The 22,355-nt window shown below is 43.8% G+C and overlaps 2 protein-coding genes across 2 annotated transcripts in view; one reads left to right on the top strand and one right to left on the bottom strand.

Moving 5' to 3' along the window:
- The window catches only part of LOC118392567 (protein O-mannosyl-transferase TMTC1-like), a 105,047-nt gene that overhangs the window by 66,668 nt on the left and 16,024 nt on the right, over positions 1-22,355 (bottom strand). The window lies entirely within an intron of this gene.
- Positions 9,393-11,951, top strand: LOC118392377 (zinc finger protein RFP-like). Its single transcript, XM_035784322.2, has 2 exons — positions 9,393-9,721; positions 9,869-11,951. Exon 2 carries the CDS (start codon positions 9,871-9,873, stop codon positions 11,506-11,508), a length of 1,638 nt encoding a protein of 545 aa, XP_035640215.1. The 5' UTR covers positions 9,393-9,721; positions 9,869-9,870; the 3' UTR covers positions 11,509-11,951.

Raw genomic sequence — 22,355 nt, 5'->3', positions numbered from 1 at the left:
ATGCCATTCCATTTGCTTTGTTCCAGTCATTATTATGAGCCGTCCTCCCCTCAGCAACCTCCACTGACACACACACACACACTAGGGCTGTGACTAAACCAGTATCGCAATATTTTTTTCCATGGCAAACACAATGCAGACCAAACTCTGTGGCCATTTAAAAACCTGTATGTAACATATTGTGCTATAGGTTGGAAAATAAATACCGCGACTGTAATATTAGAGTAGTTTTCCTGAAGAAGTTAAATCTGCTTTGTGTTTTGTTTCCTTGCCAAGATACTAGCGAATATCGTCCAGGCCCTAACACACACACACACACACACACACACACACACACACACACACACACACACACACACACACACACACACACACACACACACACACACACACACACACACACACACACACACACACACACACACACACACACACACACACAACTGTATCGAAAGGATAATGATGTTCTACAGAGAGGCAGTGTGGTACCAGAGTGGAAGTGAATAGGCTGCTAGGGAAACGGACAGGGCTCCATGCTGATTGTATTAGCATGTTAATAGTATTCAGTTCTATTTCAGGCTGCTGGTTATTAATACTGAGGCCCAGCGCTGAGAGCAGCCCCTTCATTAGTATCTGCAGATACCAGGGACCAAGATGTACTGACACACATGCGCGCATGGACACACACAGAGATGAATAATGACACACGCACACACACTCACGGATGGACAAAGACACACACCCGAATGAAGACAAACACACACACCGACAGACATGCATCAAATCTTAAATCACACACACACACTTTCAGTGTGCTTGACCTAGAGGGGAGAACAGATTCCTAGACGTGGAGCAGCAGATGGTTTTCCTGCAGTGTGTTCTCTCTCTGGGATATGACTTATTCAGGAGTGACGGACAGTCAGCTCATCCACCAGGAGAAGACAGAGACCACCGGGGAGGTGAAGTGGTGGTCCAGACCAGAAAGACACAGGAAGAATAAGAGAATGAGAAAGGAAAAGAGATGGGGAGAGGTTCTCATGGGAATCTATAAGCTCAGCATTCAGATCATTACTTTTCCCCACATTTTGATATGTTACAGACTTATTATAAAATTGAAGAAAGTTTTTTAAAACATTTTTTGCAAATGTATTAAAAATGTTAAACTGAAATTTGACATTTACATAAATATTTAGACCCTTTACTCAGTAATGTGTTGAAGCACCTTCAGGCAGCGATTACAGCCTTGAGTCTTCTTGGGTATGACTCTACAAGCTTGGCACACCTGTATTTGGGGAGTTTCTCCCATTCTTCTCTGCAGATCCTCTCAAGCTCTGTCAGGTTGGATGGGAGAGGTTCTCATGGGAATCTATAAGCTCAGCATTCGTATATGCACTGTACACCCAACTCGCTACACACACAAAAACACAGGTGCTCAGCTTTCCAATCACACACCATTCGTACCAGTCGACAGTTGTGCATGGGAACGAGATATACGCTTCAACCCTAACCCTCTCACTACACCCCTCCCACACCTGGGACAGACGAGCCAATCAGCTGTGTAGGAATGAAAGAGAGGCATTCTGGTCTGCTACAGAGCCTTAACCCTGGCCAATAGGATCAGTACAGAGCCTTAACCCTGGCCAATAGGATCAGTACAGAGCCTTAACCCTGGCCAATAGGATCAGTACAGAGCCTTAACCCTGGCCAATAGGATCAGTACAGAGCCTTAACCCTGGCCAATAGGATCAGTACAGTGCCTTCAGAAATTATTGATACCACTTGATTTATTACACATTTTGTTGTGTTACAGACAGAATTAAAAATGGATTAAATAGATGTACATTTTTTGGGGCAAATTAATTGAAAATGAAATACAGAAATATCTCATTTACATAAGTATTCAAACCCCTGAGTCAATACATGTTACAGCTGTGAGCCTTTCTGAGTAAGTCTGGAAGAGCTTTGCACACCTGGATTGTACAATATTTGCAAGAAAAATGTTTTTTTAATTCCTCAAGCAATTTTCAAGTCTTGCCATAGATTTTCAAGCCAATTTAAGTCAAAACTGTAACTAGGCCTCTCAGGAACATTCAATGTCGTCTTGGTAAGCAACTCCAGTGTATATTTGGCCTTGTATTTTAGGTTATTGTCGTACTAAAAGGTGATTTTGTCTTGCGGTGTCAGTTGAAAAGCAGACTGAACCAGGTTTTCCTCTAGGATTTAGCCTGTTCTTCGTTTTTTGTTAAACTCCCTAGTCCTTGCCAATGACAAGCATACAATTCGAACTTCTACTTTTAAAAATCCACCTTTCCAGAAACAAGTCTCTTACCGTTGCCGCTTGCTATAGACCTCCCTCTGCCCCCAGCTGTGCCCTGGACACCATATGTGAATTGATTGCCCCTCATCTATCTTCAGAACTCGTGCTGCTAGGTGACCTAAACTGTGACATGCTTAACACCCCGGCCATCCTACAATCTAAGCTTGATGCCCTCAATCTCACACAAATTATCAATGAACCCACCAGGTACAACCCCAAATCCGTAAACACGGGCACCCTCATAGATATCATCCTAACCAACTTGCCCTCCAAATACACTTCTGCTGTTTTCAACCAAGATCTCAGTGATCACTGCCTCATTGCCTGCAACCGTAATGGGTCTGGGGTCAAACGACCACCCCTGATCACTGTCAAACGCTCCCTAAAACACTTCAGCGAGCAGGCCTTTCTAAAATGACCTGGCCCGGGTATTCTGGTAGGATATTGACCTCATCCCAGTGGTATCGGATGCCTGGTTATTCTTTAAAAGTGCCTTCCTTATCATCTTAAATAAGCATGCCCAATTCAAAAAATGTAGAACAAGGAACAGATATAGCCCGTGGTTCTCTCCAGACCTGACTGCCCTTGACCAGCACAAATCATCCTCTGGCGTTCTGCATTAGCATCGAATAGCCCCCGTGATATGGAACTTTTCAGGGAAGTTAGGAACAAAAATACAAAGGCAGTTAGGAAAGCAAAGGAAAGCTTTTTCAAACAGACATTTGCATCCTGTAGCACAAACTCAAAAATGTTCTGGGACACTGTAAAGTCCATGGAGAATAAGAGCACCTCCTCCCAGCTGCCCACTGCACTGAGGATAGGAAACACTATCACCACCAGTAAATCCACTATAATTGAGAATTTCAATAAGCATTTTTTTACGGCTGGCCATGCTTTCCACCTGGCTACCCCTACCCCGATAAACAGCCCTCCACAGCAACTCGCCCAAGCCTCCCCCACTCCTCCTTCACACAAATCCAGATAGCTGATGTTCTGAAAGAGCTGCAAAATCTGGACCCCTACAAATCAGCCGGGCTAGACATTCTGGATGCTCTCTTCTAAAATGATCTGCCGAAATTGTTGCAACTCCTATTACGAGCCTGTTCAACCTCTCTTTCGTATCGTCTGAGATTCCCATAGATTGGAAAGCTGTCGCAGTCACCCCCCTCTTCAAAGGGGGAGACACTCTAGACCCAAAGTGCTACAGACCTATATCTATTCTACCCTGCCTTTCTACGGTCTTCGAAAGCCAAGTTAACAAATAGATTACCGACCATTTCGAATCCCGCCGTACTTTCTCCGCTATGCAATCTGGTTTCAGAGCTGGTCATGGGTGCACCTCAGCCACACTCAAGGTCCTAAACGATATCATAACCGCCATCGATAAGAGACATTACTGTGCAGCCGTATTCATCGACCTGGCCAAGGCTTTCGACTCTGTCAATCACAACATTCTTATTGGCAGACTCAACAGCCTTGGTTTCTCAAAGGATTGCCTCGCCTGGTTCACCAACTACTTCTCAGACAGAGTTCAGTGGGTCAAATCGGAGGGCCTGTTGTCCGGACCTCTGGCAGTCTCTATGGGGGTGCCACATGGTTCAGTTCTTGGGCCAACTCTCTTCTCTGTATACATCAATGATGTCGCTCTTGCTGCTGGTGATTCTTTGATCCACCTCTACGCAGACGACACCATTCGGTATACCTCTGGCCCTTCTTTGGACACTGTGTTAACTAACCTCCAGACAAACTTCAATGCCATACAACTCTCCTTCCGTGGCCTCCAACTGCTCTTAAATGCAAGTAAAACTAAATGCATGCTCTTCAACCGATCACTGCACATACCTTCCCGCCCGTCCAGCATCACTGGGCGGGCAGAATATGTGGACAACTACAAATACCTAGGTATCTGGTTAGACTCTCCTTCTGGTTAGACTCTCCTGTAAACTTTCCTTCCAGACTCACATGAAACATCTCCATTTCAAAATTAAATCTAGAATCGGCTTCCTATTTCACAACAAAGCATCCTTCCTCATGCTGCCAAACATACCCTCGTAAAACTGACCATCCTACCAATCCTCGACTTTGGCGATGTCACTTACAAAATAGCCTACAACATCTACTCAACAAATTGGATGCAGTCTATCACAGTGCCATCCGTTTTGTCACCAAAGCCTCATATACTACCCACCATTGCGACCTGTACGCTCTCGTTGGCTGGCCCTCGCTTCATACTCGTCGCCAAACCCACTGGCTCCAGGTCATCTACAAGTCTCTGCAAGGTAAATCCCCGCCTTATCTCAGCTCACTGGTCACCATAGCAGCACCCACACGTAGCACATGCTCCAGCAGGTATATTTCACTAGTCACCCCCAAAGCCAATTCCTCCTTTGGCCGCCTTTTCCTTCCAGTTCTCTGCTGCCAATGACTGGAACGAACTGCAAAATTGTTGATTCATCTCAGGTTTTCTCCTATCACAGCCAATAAACTATATAACTGTTTTAAAGTCCCCATTGGCCTCATGGTGAAATCCCTGAGCGGTTTCCTTCCTGTCCGGCTGAGTTAGGAAGGACACCTGTATCTTTGTAGTAACTGGGTGTATTAATACACCATCCAAAGTGTAATTCATAACTTCACCATTCTCAAAGGTACATTCAATGTCTATTTATTTTTTACCCATCTACCAATAGGTGCCATTTTTTCCGAGGCATTGGAAGAACCTCCCTGGTCTTTGTGGTTGAATCTGTGTTTGAAATTCACTGCTCGACTGAGGGACCTTACAGATAATTGCATGTGTGGTGTACAGAGATGAGGTAGTCATTCAAACATCATGTTAAAACACTATTTTTGCACACAGTCCATGCAACTTATTGTGTGATTTTGTAAACACATTTTCACTCCTGAACTTATTTAGGCCATAACAAAGGGTTGAATACTTATTGACTCAAGACATTTCACTTTTTCATTTTGGAACAATTTCCAAAAACATAATTCCACTTTGAATTTATGGGACATAAATGTGCGTAAGCCCAGTAACACTAAATCTCAATGAATCAATTTTAAATTCAGGCTGTAACATAACAAAATGAGGGAAGAGTCAAGGGGTGTGGATACTTTCTGAAGGCACTGTAGATCAGCCAAAGGTAGAGGCCCAGAGGCTGTGATAAACCATTACAAAATCCGATATATGCAAACACTCCTGTATTGCACAAACTGAAGCTCACTCACTCAATAACTGAACTTACTGTACATTGTGTGGTTGTGCAGCAGAGACAAATGTTTGAGCAACTGAACTTGAGGCCGTCGGCAGGATTACAAGTCAAATCTGATCGGCAAAGCGAGGGCGTGTTGAGGTAGTTAGTGGTTTTACTGCATGTCTACACCAGGAGAAAAGCCATTACTGTAAGGCCACACACTCTGTTCTAATCAGTCGATAATGAGGCCGAGCCAGTTGTGTTAGTCAATTCTGTTTGGCCTCATTGTTTTTGAAATGAGCCTACTGGCTTCATTTGACTTGGACCCAGGCTTTCTCTAAAACAAGAGGCCAAATGAGAATTCAATTATCTGCCAGAGTGAACCATCAACTCTCATCAATGACAAATGAAAGCTCACCGCCCAGAGAACTCTAAGCCACTCAGGGTCTGGTTTGGGTACACTGAAAGGTGTATGTGTGTTATAGTATTAAGTTCACCACTGAAGTAATACACATCTCAGCTCCACAAACGGAGTGGTTTGAGCCCTGAATGCTGATTGGCTGACAACCGTGGTACATGACAAAACATGTATTTTTACTGCTCTAATTAAGTTGGTAACTAGTTTATAATAGCAATAAGGCACCTCGGGGGTTTGTGATATATGGCCAATATACCACGGCTAAGGGCTGTGTCCAGGCACTCCACGTTGCGTCGTGCATAAGAACAGCCCTTAGCCGTGGTATATATTGGCCATATATCACACCTCCTCGGGCCTTATTGCTTTAGTACACCTCTAAGAAAGGATATCGAAAGGAAGAGCAGAGAGGAAGAGGAATAGCAAGATACGGAGGGAGGGGAGGGCAGAGGGAGAGAGATATACTCATAAATCTTTGAGAGCTATGTACACATAGGCTCCCTAGTTGCTAATTAGGAACGTCTAGAAGATACATTGAGCAGATGCTCCGCTGAGCTACGAAAACAAATCTCTCTCTCTCCCTTTTCCTCTGGGTGTGATACAGTCAATTGTGCTGAGTCACAGAACATTGTATCAAAAAAGGCATAATCACACTCACACCCCAGGTCATTAAGATTTGATGAGAGCGGGGTCTCTATCTCTGCCTGTCTGTCCAGGTGTGTTGTTGTGTGAGCAGCTGGGCAGGCACAGTCATCTAATATCCATAGAGTAACCGAGAGATGGCAACTCCATCACTCAGCAGACACCACCAGTCCCTATCCATCCACTTTACATTTAGTCACCCACACACAGACACTGACTTTGTTTACAGTGAAGGGGAGGGAATAGAAGAAGAGATAGGGGACATTTTTACAATACACAACAAACTAATAACCCCATGACAATTCATAGACAGATCTAATGCATAAAGTATATCATATTGCAGATTTCTGCCGAACCCCTTTCAGAAAACACTTCAACCTTGTGCTCAATAGAAACAGTAAAATCCCTTTAAACCTCGCGGTGCAGTAGAAATGGTACAGCAATATTGTACAGGGAGGACTGGTAATGCACCTTTTGAAGGAAAACGTTCAAGTTGAACACTGGAGAAAAATCATCTTTATCTTATAAAAAAAAGCACATGTCATGTTTTAACAGATTTCGAGCTATTCTTATAATTTAAAGTTAACTTTTGTCTTTGAAGTGTCTAAGGACAGAGAGTTCAGAGAGGTCATCCATATCAAGGGTTAACTCCATCCCGCTTACTGTTTCAAAGTGCATAGCAATATTGTGTGAGGCAGAAAGACATCATTTTACTCTGTGAAACTGAGACATACATTGTGCACGGGAACATACTATCTCAATCTCTTTGGAAATCTCTTAAAACGCTAAACTCGATCAACTTTTAATAACACTGACAGAAGGAACAAAGAATATAGCCACAAAGAGGTGAGTAGAGAGATCGCGTTTTATGTATTCTCTTGTCTTCTTAAATTTAGAGTAGCTACAGTATTGGAGTTAAATTATCTTTGGTAAAAATGACTCATTTATATGCCATGTAAAGAAATTACTTATCAAGAATGATCCCATATGTATGATCCCATATATACCCCATCAGAAAAAAACCTCTCAACTGGAAACTATGAAAAGCAGTACCACAGGGTACTGACTCCAGTAAATGCCTTATTGTTTCACCTCTGGTCTCTGTCTAGATACGGCGACACCTCCAGCAGTCGCCTGTCTGAAGAGCCGTTCCTGTTCTCTGTCCGTCAACATGTGCTTACTGAGCCGGTCACCACTTCCTGTGGACACAACTTCCGCAATGCCTGTATCAGCGGGTATTGGGATGCCACTGACCTGTGTAAGGCGTAATTCTACAGAAGACCTGAGCGTCGTGTCAACACAATGTTGAGTAGTTGTGGAACATTTAAAGATTTAAATCAGAGGTTAAAAAAAAGGAGTTCTCTGCCCAACCTGGGATGTGTCCTGTGACATCTGCACTGGGAAGAGGCCCTGAAGTCCTGCCTGGTGTGTCAGACCTCTTACGGCGAGACTCACCTGGTGCCTCAGAGAGTCTCAGCCTTAGAGAGACACAAGCTGATCAACCCTGTGGAGAACCTGGAAGACAGGATGTGTAAGAAGCACGACAGACCTCTAGAGCTGTTCTGTAGGACTGACAAGATGTGTGTGTGTGTGTCAGTTCTGCACAGACCACATGACAGTGTCCCTCTAGAGGAAGAGAGTGGGGAGAGGAAGGCTCAGCTTAGGAAGACTGAGGCAGAAGTGCAGAAGATGATCCAGGAGAAACTGCAGAAGATTCAAGAGATCAAACACTCAGCAGAACTCAGCAAGAGAGATATTTACATTGACACCCCCCCATTTGTTTTTTACACTGCTGCTACTCGCTGTTTATTACCTATGCAGTCACTTTACCCCTACCTACATGTACAAATTACCTCGTCTAACCTGTACACCTACACATTGACTCAGTACCGGTATGATTAGTATTTAAACTACTGTCCTCTGAAATCTTACAATCAAATAAAACATTTGACACGCTGATTTCTGTCTTAACCTTGCAAATAAATGATTGTATTTACTGAAAAGGAAAACTTTCAAAAGGATATGAACCTGGGAAAAAAAAAACAGTTATGTCGTTGCATAACTTTGATTATTCTGATGTCCATATGTTTGTACGTTCGACATTCCATAGGCTAAAGACAATGGGCCACATACACTCCAAATCCTAAGTGGATGATGCATCCCTGTGTATATACTGTTATGATCACAGATCTTCTGTGCTGAATGGAAAAGAGGAAGAGGAGATCCCTTCCACAGAATGAATGTCCGTTCGTCATGTAGAGAGAGTTGGGGTGCACGTCTGGAACAGAGAAGAGGCCGAGGCAGGAACTGAACACCGCATTATCGTCAATAACAGTCTATCTAGAGCGCATCTAGATATGTGGACTAAAATGTGGACTAAAACACTTTAGTAGAGGTCAAAGCAATGACGGTGGATGAGAACAATTAAAACAGTGAAAGATCATGTTTAACCGTATGGCGCAGTAAAAAGAAAGATACATCACACAGAACCATTGCACAGGAAGGAGCGGAGTAATGTAATTGTACTTTTCAGGGAATCTTAATGAGGGAGCTATATGTTTAACAGCAGAACAAACTGTCTCAAACTTTGAATTGCTCTTTAGGAGACAAAAAAAACACACACACACACACACCAGTGAAAATAACACAAAAAGCACTTTGGTGATCACATCATTTATCTAGACCGGTGAAAACGATGAAAACCTGCCCTGTTTTAACTGTCCTCTCGGAGGTCACTCTGTCTTGGTTGACTTAAGATGGTAAAATAACGTAACAAGAACGTTTGTTATCACTACATCGTTTATGGCTGAACAATTACGCGGACTAAATTGACCTGTAAATGTAGATTGCTGTCGATTGCAAGCAGTCCCGATGATTGCTCTTTCGGTCGAAGTGTGGAAGAGAACTTGGGAGAGTTCAGTCGTGTAAAGGGTTAATAGGAAGAGAAACGCCGCAGAGCAGAATCCGGGGGGGGAGGAGCACTTCAACTTCACTTTACTGAACTGAAACTAAAGTGGTGAGACGTACAGTATATTGTGTACGGGAACAAACTCTCTCGAACACTTTATAAATATTTCTAAAAAACAAGCTTTTAGGCCTAATTTGACCCCACAAATGGAAAGAACAGAGACAGCATCCACACTCACATAAACACAGGTGAGTAGACAGATAAACATGGACAAGTCAACCTAAACTCGACCGTGTTTAAATATGATCCAGTTTCTTTATCTCCAGTATGTTAATATCAATCCCATAAGAATTCCAGGAAATGGTTTATGGTTTCACCTTTGGTCTCTTGTCTAGATATGGCCACCTCCAGCAGTCTCCTGCCCGAAGAGCAGTTCCTGTGTTCTATCTGTCTGGATGTGTTCACAGAGCCCGTCTCTACTTCATGTGGACACAACTTCTGCAAGGCCTGTATCACAAAGTACTGGGATACCAGTGACCTGTGCCAGTGTCCCATGTGTAAAAATACATTTGATAAGAGACCAGATCTGTTCGTCAATACGTTCATTTCTGAGATGGCTGTGCAGTTCAGAAAGAGTGTTAGGGAATCTAACAGCAACCAAGGCCTCCACCCTGACCTACCAGGAGAAGTGTCCTGTGATGTCTGCACTGGGACAAAGCTCAAGGCCCTGAAGTCCTGTCTGGTGTGTCTGGCCTCTTACTGTGAGACTCACCTGGAGCCTCATCAGATATCCCAAGCCTTAAAGAGGCACAAGCTAATTGACCCTGTGGAGAAACTGGAAGACACGATGTGTAAAAAGCATGACAGACCTCTAGAGCTGTTCTGTAGAAGTGACCAGATGTCTCTTTGTGTCTTCTGCTTGAAAGCAGACCACATGACTCATGACAGTGTCCCTCTAGAGGAAGAGCGTGGAGAGAGGAAGGCTCAGCTTAGGAAGACTGAGGCAGAAGTGCAGAAGATGATCCAGGAGAGACTGCAGAAGGTTCAGGAGATCAAACACTCAGTAGATCTCAGCAAGAGAGAGTCAGAGCGAGAGATATCAGACAGTGAACAGGTCTTCACTGCTCTGGTGTGCTCCATTGAGAGAAGTCAGGCTGAGCTCATTGGGGTGATTGGGGAGAAGCAGAGAGCAGTAGAAAGACAGGCTGAAGGGCTCATTAAAGAGCTGGAGCAGGAAGTCACTGAGCTAAAGAGGAGAAGCATTGAGCTGGAGCAGCTCTCACACACTGAGGACCACCTGCACCTCCCCCAGAGCTTTCCATCCCTTTACACCCCTCCAGACACCAGAGACTGGTCTGAGATCAGTGTTCACGGTGATCTGTGTGTGGGGACTGTGAGGAGAGCTGCGTCTCAAGTGGAGGAGACCATTATGAGTGAAGTGAAGAAGTTGTGTGACGCTGAGCTGAAGAGGATTCAGCAGTATGCAGTGGACGTGACTCTGGACCCTGATACAGCACATCCCTACCTCATCCTGTCTGAGGGTGGAAAACAAGTGAAAACTGGAGACACAAAACAGAATGTTCCTAACAATCCAAAAAGGTTTAATAATTACAGTGATGTCCTTGGGAAAGAAATATTCTCCTCATGGAGATTTTATTATGAGGTGACTGTCAAAGGGAAGACTAAGTGGGATTTAGGAGTGGCCAGAGAGTCCATCAACAGGAAGAAGAAAAACATCCCACTGACACCTAATAATGGATACTGGACTGTACGGCTGAGGAATGGAGAGTACAAGGCTCTAGCTGGCCCTGGTGTTCCCCTCTCCCTGAGAGAGAAGCCCCATATATTGGGGGTGTTTGTGGATTATGAAGAGGGTCAGGTCTCCTTTTATGATGTGGAGGCCAGGTCTCATATCTACTCTTTCACTGGCTGCACCTTCACAGAGAAACTCTATCCATACTTCAGCCCCTCTAGTAATGATGGTGGTGAAAACTCTGCCCCTCTGATCATCTCTCCTGTCAATCACACAGCCTGATTAACAAGACTCTGAAAGGTATTGTTGGAACGGGAACTATTTTTCATAACAGATTGCATTTCTACATTTACAAATCAGTTTATTTAGTTAAGGTTCATTACACATTATTTGTATTTTGTCATTGGAATCTTAGAATCAGAATTGTATTTGCTCTGTCTTAAGTATGAATAAATGTTCGTATTCAAAATGAAAAAGTACCAAATGTACTCTACACATTGCTTTGATTAAACCCATTTAACGCAAAAGCTGACATTTGAGAGTGAAAGCTAACTCTTCCTCACAGTCCAATGTTCTCTCTACTCTCTCTCGCTCTCCTCTAATCTGTAAGAAGGGTTCGCAAGAATTGATGGCAATGCCTGAAAAATAAATGTGTTGCTTTTAAAATGTTTAATTATGAAAAAACAAGCTTTCTTTACTGCTAATAAAGATGTTCCTTAAACATGCGCCATGTCTTCTTTCAACACTGCAGAATCGACATATTTCATTTCTATGTTCAACAATGTATTGGCAAAAGGCTGTGGAGGCATGGACACTGAAGATGAAGTGGGTGTTGTAATCACTGTGCATAGATCATTATGATAATAGAGAGGGTTTAGAGTACGGTTTTATTTTGACCAGCTGTTACAATGCTTTCCCCGAATGTGTCAAATGTCAAAACGTCTGGTAAGACGAGGGGTGGGGGTGTGTGTCTATTTGTCAATAACAGCTGGTGCACAATGTCTAATATTAAAGAAGTCTCGATACGGAAGTGGTCAGATAACGCAGATGCTACACTACATGACTGTTTTACTAGCACAGACTGGAATATGTTCCGGGATTCATCCAATGGCAATGAGGAGTACACCACATCAGTCACTGACTTCATCAATTTGTGCAATGACGACGTCGTCCCCACAGTGACCGTATGTACATACCCCAACCAGAAGCCATGGATTACAGGCAACATCTGCACCGAGCTAAAGGCTATAGCTACCGCTTCTAAAGGAGTGGGACTCTAACCCGGAAGCGTATAAGAAATCCCGCTATGCCCTCGGACGAACCATGAAACAGGCAGAGCGTCAGTACAGGACTAAGATTGAATCCTACTACACCGGCTCTGATGCTCCTGGATGTATTTCAAGGCCCACCTTCAAACACACTGCCTCTTTGCTTGACATCATGGGAAAATCAAAATAAATCAGCCAAGACCTCGGGAAAAAATTGTAGCCCTCCACAAGTCTGGTTCATCCTTGGGAGCAATTTCAAAACGCCCGAAGGTACCACGTTCATCTGTACAAACAATAGTACGCAAGTAGAAACACCATGGGATCACGCAGCCGTCATACCGCTCAGGAAGGAGACACGTTCTGTCTCCTAGAGATGAACGTACTTTGGCGCGAAAAGTGCAAATCAATCACCGAACAACAGCAAAGGACCTTGTGAAGATGCTGGAGAAAACAGGTACAAAAGTATCTATATCCACGGTAAAACAAGTCCTATATCGACATAACCTGAAAGGCCACTCGGCAAGGAAGGAGCCACTGCTCCAAAACCACCATAAAAAAGACAGACTATAGTTTGCAACGGCACATGGGGACAGAAGATTGTACTATTTGGAGAAATGTCCCCTGGTCGGATGAAACAAAAATATAACTATTTGGCCATAATGACCATCGTTATGTTTGGAGGAAAAAGGGAGAGGCTTGCAAGACGAAGAACACCACCCCAACCGTGAAGCATGGTTGTGGCAGCATCATATTGTGGGGGTGCTTTGCTGCAGGAGGGACTGGTGCACTTCACAAAATAGATGGTATGATAAGGAAGGAAAATTATGTGGATATATTGAAGCAACATCTCAAAACATCAGTCAGGAAGTTAAAGCTTGGTCACAAGCATACGTCCATAGTTGTGGCAAAATGGCTTAAGGATAACAAAGTCAAGGTAGTGGAGTGGCCATCACAAAGCCCTGACCTCAATCCTATAGGAAATGTGTAGGCAGAACTGAAAAACTGTGTGTGCCAGGAGGCCTACAAACCTACAGTTACACCAGCTCTGTCAGGAGGAATGGGCCATAATTCACACCACTTGTTGTGGGAAGCTTGTGGAAGGCTTCCCAAAAAGTTTGACCCAAGTTAAACAATTTAAAGGCAATGCTACCAAATGCTAATTGAGTATTTGTACAATTCTGACCCACTGGGAATGTGATGAAAGAAATAAAAGCTGAAATAAATAAATAATTCTCATTCCACATTCTTAAAATAAAGTGGTGATCCTAACTGACCTAAGACAGGGAATTTTTACTAGGATTAAATGTCAGGAATTGTGAAAAACTGAGTTTAAATGCATTTGGCTAAGGTGTATGTAAACTTCCGACATCAACTGTATATACACTAGGCGGTGTCAGAGGCACCCAAGTCATAGACTGTTCTCTCTGCTAATGCACAACAATTCTAGGACCAAAAGGCTTCTAAACAGCTTCTACCCCTAAGTCATAAGACTCGTGAACAATTCATCAAATGGTCATCCGGACGAGTTATATTGACACCCCCACACCCCCCTTTGTTTTTACACTGCTGCTACTCGCTGTTTATTATCTATGCACAGTCACTTTACCTCGACTAACCTGTACCCCAGCACATTGACTTGGTACCCATACCCCCTGTATATTTTAAGGCTGGCTCTTAAAAGTACACCATGAGAGCTAACATTAATGATAAGCATGTCAATTTCTCATCACTACTTGTTTTTGTAAGAGGTGTTGACAAGCTGAATGCACCGAGCTGTCTGTTTAAACTACTAGCACACAGCTCAGACACACATGCATACCCCACAAGGCATGCCACCAGAGGTCTCTTCACAATCCCCAAGTCCAGAACAGACTATGGGAGGCACACAGCTCAGACACACATGCATACCCCACAAGGCATGCCACCAGAGGTCTCTTCACAGTCCCCAAGTCCAGAACAATCTATGGGAGGCGCACAGTACGACATAGAGCCATGACTGATGCAAGCAGTAGAATCAGATTTAATACACAAAAATACACATTATGGGACAACGGAGACTGTGAAGAGACACACACAAGGTACAGACACACGCATATGAATACATTGTGACATTGTTGTATGGGAGTATTGTAGATAAAGTGCCTTCAGGAAGTAGTCAGACCCCTGGACTTTTCCACATTTTGTTACGTTACAGCCTTATTCTAAAATGGATACAAATAGAAAATATCCTCAGCAATCTACACACAATACCCATAGCTACAAAGCAAAAACATTTTTTTATAAATGTTTGCAAATGTATTACAAATTTTAAAAATAAATACCTTATTTAAATAAAAAAAATAATAAAGTATACAGACCCTTTGCTATGAGACTCGAAATTGGGCTCAGGCGCATCCTGTTTCCATTGATCATTCTTGAGAAGTTTCTGCAACTTATTTGGAGTCCACCTGTGGTAAATTCAATTGATTGGACATGATTTGGAAAGGCACACACCTGTCTATATAAGATTCCACAGCTGTAAGTGCATGTTAGAGCAAAAACCAAGCCATGAGGTAGAAGGAATTGTCCATAGAGCTCTGAAACAGGATTGTGTCGAGGCACAGATCTGGGGAAGGGTAAAAAAAACACTTTGGCAGCATTGAAGGTCCCCAAGAACACTGTGGCCTCCATCATTCTTAAATGGAAGAAGTTTGGAACCGCCAAGACTCTTCCTAGAGCTGGCCTCCCGGCCAAACTGAGCAATAGGAGGAGAAGGGCCTTTGTCAGGGAGGTGATCTAGAACCCGATGGTCACTCCGACAGAGCTCTAGAGTTCCTCTGTGGAGACGGCAGAACCTTCCAGAAGGACAACCATCTCTGCAGCACTCCACCAATCAGGTCTTTAGGGTAGAGTGGCCAGACGGAAGCCACTCCTCAGTAAAAGGCACTTGACAGCCCACTTTGAGATTGTCAAAAGGCACCTAAAGACTCTCGGACCATGAGAAACAAGATTCTCTGGTCTGATGAAACCAAGATTGAACTCTTTGGCTTAAATGCCAAACATCACGTCTGGAGGAAACCTGGCACAATCCCTACGGTGAAGCATGGTGGTGGCAGCATCATGGTGTGGGGATGTTTTTCAGCGGCAGGGACTCGGAGAATAGTCTGGATCCAGGCAAAGATGAACGGAGCAACGTACAGAGAGATCCTTGATGAAAACCTGCTCCAGAGAGCTTAGGACCTTGGAAGGTCAACCGTCACCCCAGTCTAACAGGACAACATCCCTAAGCACACAGCCAAGTCAACACAGGAATGGCTTTGAGACAAGTCTCTGAATGTCGTTGAGTGGCCCAGCCAGAGCCCGGACTTGAACCCGATCGAACATCTCTGGAGACATCTGAAAATATCTGTGCAGCAAAGCTCCCCATCCAACCTGACAAAACTTGAGTGGATCTGCAGAGAAGAATGGGAGAAACTCCCCAAATACAGCTGTGCCAAGCTTGTATCGTTATAACCAAGAAGACTTGAGGCTGTAATCGCTGCCAAAGGTGCTTCAACAAAGTACTGAGTAAAAGGTCTGAATACTTATATAAATGTATTTGTTAAAAAAATATATTAGCAAATATTTTTTTTTTAAACAAACTGTTTTTGCTTTGTCAATTAACATTTAAACATTTGTCAATATTGGGTATTGTGTGTAGATTGATAAGTGAAAAAAACTATATAATCAATTTTAGAATAAGGCTGTAACGTAACAAAATGTGGAGAAAGTCAAGGGGTCTGAATACTTTCAGAATGCACAGTATGTAGTGATGTAATAATGTTATATGATGTACTGTCTTTAGTTTTATATGTAATGTAAGTGTTTTAATGTGTTTGGACCCAGGAAGAGTAGATGCTGCCTTGCCTGTGCATTTGCAAAATGTTTCAATGGGCATTTACCATCACGGATTTGTCATGCTCAAAAATACTGCAGAAATGCGAAATTGACTGGCCCGATGAACTCAGGATGGCCGGGCAGTGTTTCTGGTTCCTCTCCATCGCTTGTTGGTGTTGATTTCAGAATGTCATTTTGGTGATGGTACCTCACTGTTTAAACATATTGCAAATTAACAAAAGTCAGCCAGCAAGTCACCGTCCATCAGTCAATTAGATATCATTCTGACACTAAACTGATACAAACTGACACCACACCCACTTTTCCCAACTCGTTTAGAAGCCAACTATCACATATTTCAGAGCAGGCCCAAAATTCACAGCACCTTCTGTTCAAACCATAATAAAAACGTAAAACACGTAGTTACGTTCTAGCTGCAGGTCCAGTTCAGACAGTATGTGTAGGCCTAGCTAAGGTGACCCCGAATCCCAAGTTTTGGCTCGATAGGTCATTCGGTGCCCGGGCAAGACCTTAATTGGTGCTGGACAGAAACGTTAGGGTCCGTCTCTATGGGCCGAGGCGGTTGAAATGCACCTAGTCTTGCGACTCTGGGACATTTCTAAATGTCGTCATTTTTGTGATGTCAAAATTAATTGAAGTTATTGCAAATGTACGAGGCTGTTTCTCGGTCCGAGAACCTTCTAGAGCCACATAACTCACCACGCACTATTGGCCTGAGCTCTAGAACAGATTTCTAAAGTTTCAGAACTCTAGATCTGACGGTTCTTTAATAGTTTGAACAAAGGTAACTATTGCAGGCTCTGTCTGTCTCTACGCACCACACTGTGTCCCTCTGTCCTAGCTGTCTGTGTGTGATTTTTTTCTTGGAAATTTTATGGGAGACATGACTGATTTACAGTTCGTAGGGGTTGCAGTTTGTGTGGGTGTGTGTGTGTGTGTGAGAGAGAGAGAGAGAGCTTTTCTTTGACATCTGTTGTGAGAAATTACTGATTTACAGTTCATGAGGGTTGCCTAATAACACATGAAGTTTTGAAAAGTTCAGACCTTTTTAACCCTTCCAAACAGCACCTATGACACCATTTTAAGGCACTTCCGGTTTACACAGGAAGCTGAAAGTGAACACATTGGGGTAGGCACTTATAGAATATTGAGTTAAGTCTTTATGTTAAGAACTGACTTATTTACAGAGGGTTGAATGAGTGCGTGTTATTTCAGAAAATCACAGAAATCTCGCATAGCTCGGAAACACAATTCAAAAAGATTCGTCTGAACACGCTGCAACTGGATATGTAACTTAAAACAAAATGTAAAAAATGTTTGAAGATCACCAATTTTTTTATTGACACCGAAATTTGAACATTTCATAAAACGGAAACCGAATGTCCGAGAGACTTCGTTTGATGACTTCCTGGAAGATTCGGCCCTGCTGCACGGCCCGACGCCGTCCGAGAATTTTAGAAACGTTGTCTGACGTCTAGTAAGGGGACCGTACATTTGCAATGTGGACGATAATGTTCCCTTAATGTATGTAAGCTACCCAGCAGGGCGCACACACTCACTAACGCTATCTCCAGTGCTCCATTTCATGGGGACAGACAGACTCTCTTCAGAGGCTTCTTCACGTTCTAGAAGTTTCAGGGTTCTGTCTGAGTAAATAGAATCTTCAAAGTATTTCATCTCAAAAGAACTCAATGAAACATCAAAATACATATCTCCAACACACATTTACACAAGGACACACACACACTTCAGGGACTTATTTTATACTCTGTCTCATCATTACTATCATTTCCATCAACTTTTTAAACAAACTTTTTTTTTTAAACACACATAAAAACACATCAACAAAATCCCTTAGGAACATTGTGCCACATGCACCGACTACAAAGACACCTGTGAGTGGAGAGAAAATGTGTCACAATAGAATCCGTGTGAGTTCCAATGTCAATTAGAGGTCTCTTCAGAAGTACAAGCAAGGCAGGGGGAGCAGAACACCTACGGAAAGAGATCCTAACAAGAAACACAACTGACAGTTGTGAACCTCCCCTGAAGAATGAGGGACAAAGCCCCAAATTGAACACACTCTATCATAAATACAGCAGATACACGCAGGCACACACGAACTTGCATTAAGTTGTGTAGGTATGCAGGTTTATGGAGAGATCTACTCAGAGTTGAACTCTCTGGTCAGCCATATGCTTTCACTCATACCGTACAACACACACACACACACACTCCTCCGTCACAAACCCCCTCTGGACCCGAGCTCTCTCTGTCTGAATATTTTTAAAGCAGAGGGCCCCAGTCAGAAACACATAACCCAGTGTGATGGGCCCCTCATATCTCCTAGCCCGTCTGTAAACAAGCCTGGAGGAGATGACATTATCAGGCAGAGCTAACACAGACCTAATGGAGCTGGAGGAGGGCTAACTCACAGGGCAGAGACACGTCCCATAAACAATGTCTACGGCTGTGTTTCAAATGGCAGCGTATTAACCATATAGTACACTCTCTGTATATAGTAGACTCTGCTTATAGTGAATGTGGATTTAGTGGTCAACTACTTATAGTGATTAAATTCTCCTGCACGGATGTGAACACTGTATGCGGAGTTCTCTGTATTTCCATATGCAGGGCACTTTTCGCAAGGCCTACACAGTACATAAGGATGCTTGGAATACGAGCATGCAGTGTGATAAAAGTACTGTAACTGTAGTGTGAAATACTATGCTCTCAACCCGGACAGGGTTAAAACATCTGTTCTGCCATCTGATTGGCTGCTCTCCAGTTGTGTGGGCCGGCGATAAACGGGTGCCAAACAAATTAGGCAGGAGACAAAAAGCTCACCCCAACAAAAATCACCAGACATCTTTTTGATGAGGCATTTACAAAACAATCTCCCAATTAGTGTTCAAGCCTCTGGCCTGTGTGTGTGTGTGGGGGGGGGCAATCGTCCATCTAAAAACAGGCCCTCACACCCCACCGGGCCAGATACACCGGAGAAAGACATTATTGGCATTATTTTGCTCTCTTCATCTTTCTCTCTCTCTTATTCCCTCTGTCGCCATCTCACTCACTCGCTCTGCCTTTCTTCTCAGTCACTCTTTTTCCGTCACTCTCCGTGCCTCCTCTCTGTCGCATGCTCCCTTTCTTTCTTTCTCTCATCCCTCATAGTCTTTCTCTCCTCCCATTGTCATGTTGGATTGTTTAAAATCCCAGTTCCGGACCGCTTATCACCAGAGTATGGGAACGGAACTGGAGCGAAGCGAAGAGTGCCCAATTTGACTGGAGCGCGGAGTGAGATTACAAAAAGGTTGGAGGGTCGGCCTTCTCGCCTGCTTCAATTTCGCTCCAGTAGCGCTCACTTCATGAGCTCAGGGCATGCCTGGCCCAGCATGCATTTGTAGTCTACTTGTGTGCTGCTACAGTCCCTTGCTTTACCTACTGTCATGGAGTTCGCTAAATATTTACATAAAGAAACTGATAAAACACACAGGTGCTAAATCAAGGTGACTTACAAAGATGAGGACCAAGAGCAAGAGAGGGATTGCGGCGATGTAATGTCCACAACTAAAGAATCATTGTCTAATCTGAAAAGACACCTATCCTGAAAGCACGATGGTGTACTTACTACGTGCACATGCTAAAAGAAAGGAACGAGGTGAGTAGCTAATTAAGTGCAAAGTATTTACAAACTAAAAATCTGATCTCTTAAAAGTTTTGTTAATTTTTGTTCTATTATCTATACAATAGGCCATCATTGATTTTGGCCCAATAGGCCTGGCATATGCCCCCTTTCAAGGAGCTTTCGGTTTTGATTGGTTTATTTGGCCTAAAAACCTTTTTGGCCTACCTATAGGCATTTCTATAAATAACTCTATCTCCGCCCAGCTTGGCAAGAGTGCCCAATAGGGTATTTAGCATCTCCGGTGGCTCTGCGAGCGCGGAGAGGATGCTCTCTGCTACTGGCCTGACCATCACATGAGCCTGAAGCCACAAACTGGTTAAACTCGTGTTTCTAAAAATGAATTCAAAAAGGCACTGAGCCTAATAAAATATTTTTCATTTAAATTTGGATTTAATGATTTAATACCACAAAATGTTGTTTAATTTGGGAAACGCTTTATGTCCCTACCAGCGTATTGTGTCGCACTTGCAAATGTTTCACAATGCATTTCTTTGTAGGCTATAGCCTTGAAATAATTGAAATAATACAGCCTGAGTCATTCCTCTTCGTTCCTTCTTAGGCTCCCTGTCTGGCTCCTGACCTATTTAGAGTGTTATATGCGGTTTAATATGACATGTAGCCTATTTAAAATGATGACATTCACCTTTTCATGTTTATCAAAATAGCCTACTTTTCATTCCAATCATATGGTTTGGTTTCAATACTTCAAAACCAAATGTTAGGTCCAAGAAGTCACAGAAATAGACGGGCGTTGTTTAAATTGTGATTTTAATGAATGGAGAAAATTTGTGGCATCAGTCTTTACCCCCTGTGAGCACAGACCGGTTTTTAGCAGTAAGGTTGGAAAGGACTAGGAGAGGTGAGCGAGCAAAGCTCCGTGAGCGATGAGCGGGATTTCCCACCGCTCAACACCTTTCACATACCCTGCTTATCACAGACAGGTCTCCAAACAGGCAAGAGAGCTGTGGCCCAAGGGCTCTCATTACAGAGAGGAGACAGAGTGCACACACACACACACACAGAGCGCGCACACACACACACACACACACAGGCTCACATACTATCTCCGTCTTTCTCTCCCTCCTTAATTCCTTCCTTCCCTCTCTCTCTCTCCCCCTCTATCCCCCCCACTCCCTCCCCCAGTTCTATCAGTTAGTCCAGCCTGTAGATACATGAACAGATGTTGGTGTTTAATTAAGGCCCAAATTAAATCAGCATCTATTAAATCTTCCCAGCGTATCAAAGAGCCCGGCACAGGACAGGCGTGGGGAGAGATCTAACGCACCCCCAACATATCACTAACCTATCTCCAACGCATATCTAATGCATGTTGACAGTCCAGAACAAAGGGCGACTGGAGGGGAGAGGGGGAGGAGGGGGGTGGAAAGAGGGAGGGAGGGAGGGAGGGAGGGAGAAGAGAGTGAAAATGGACAGGAGAGTGAGAGGGACAGAAAGAAAAGCGGGGGTCTGACTTGAAATGCTATTGGATCTTCCTCGCTGAATTCCGGAGATGATCCGCATTTCCTGTTCCCTGGCACCAGTATCGAAGACAGTACAGTGAGGCGAGAGGCCGGAAAACAGTGGGTATTCAGTGAATACTCTCTCCCTCTCCTCATCCTCTCTCTATGCCTTCTGAAACACATCCGTACACATAGTCTCGGTCTCTCTCTGCAACAGGGCCTGTGGAGCTCACAGCAGACACATACAGCTCTTTTCTGTTCGGTCCCTTTCTGCTGGGTTCATTCACAGATCACAGCTTCACTCACTCACTCACACACACACAGTCTGAGGTCTCCCAAACCGCAGGCCCCGTGGCAGATACTGTAGGCCTTCAGAGAAGAAATATGCTGTGCGTGTGGTCAAATGAGAGATTCCATCTACTGCACTAACACACACGCCATCCATCAGAGAGCATTCTTGTCACCACTAGTTGAGACACTGATAGGGCTCTGGGCTTGTATTTGAGGCTTTAACATACTGCAAAGGATTACACAAACACACACACACACACACAAACAAACACAACCATTATTCTTTCACATCTGTCTCTCACCCTCACCCTCTCCCTCCCCTCACACCAATTCATCCCTCCCTCCTTCCATCTCCATCATGTTGTGTTGTGATGTCATAGCCACACCATAGAGATGGTGATGAGGTTGGTGTGTGGTGAGTGGGGGGGGGGGGGGTGAGTGAGAGAGTCCAAGCCCAGCGTCAGTGCTTGGTTTGGGGTAGGACTCAAGATTGCAGTGCCTAGTGGTGGTGGTTAGAGGTATGGAACTCCACACATGAAAGAGGGG

The sequence above is a fragment of the Oncorhynchus keta genome, chromosome 13 (assembly GCF_023373465.1).
Source record: "Oncorhynchus keta strain PuntledgeMale-10-30-2019 chromosome 13, Oket_V2, whole genome shotgun sequence".
In the NCBI taxonomy this organism is placed as follows: Eukaryota; Metazoa; Chordata; class Actinopteri; order Salmoniformes; family Salmonidae; genus Oncorhynchus; species Oncorhynchus keta.
This window is presented reverse-complemented; position numbering and strand designations above follow the sequence as displayed.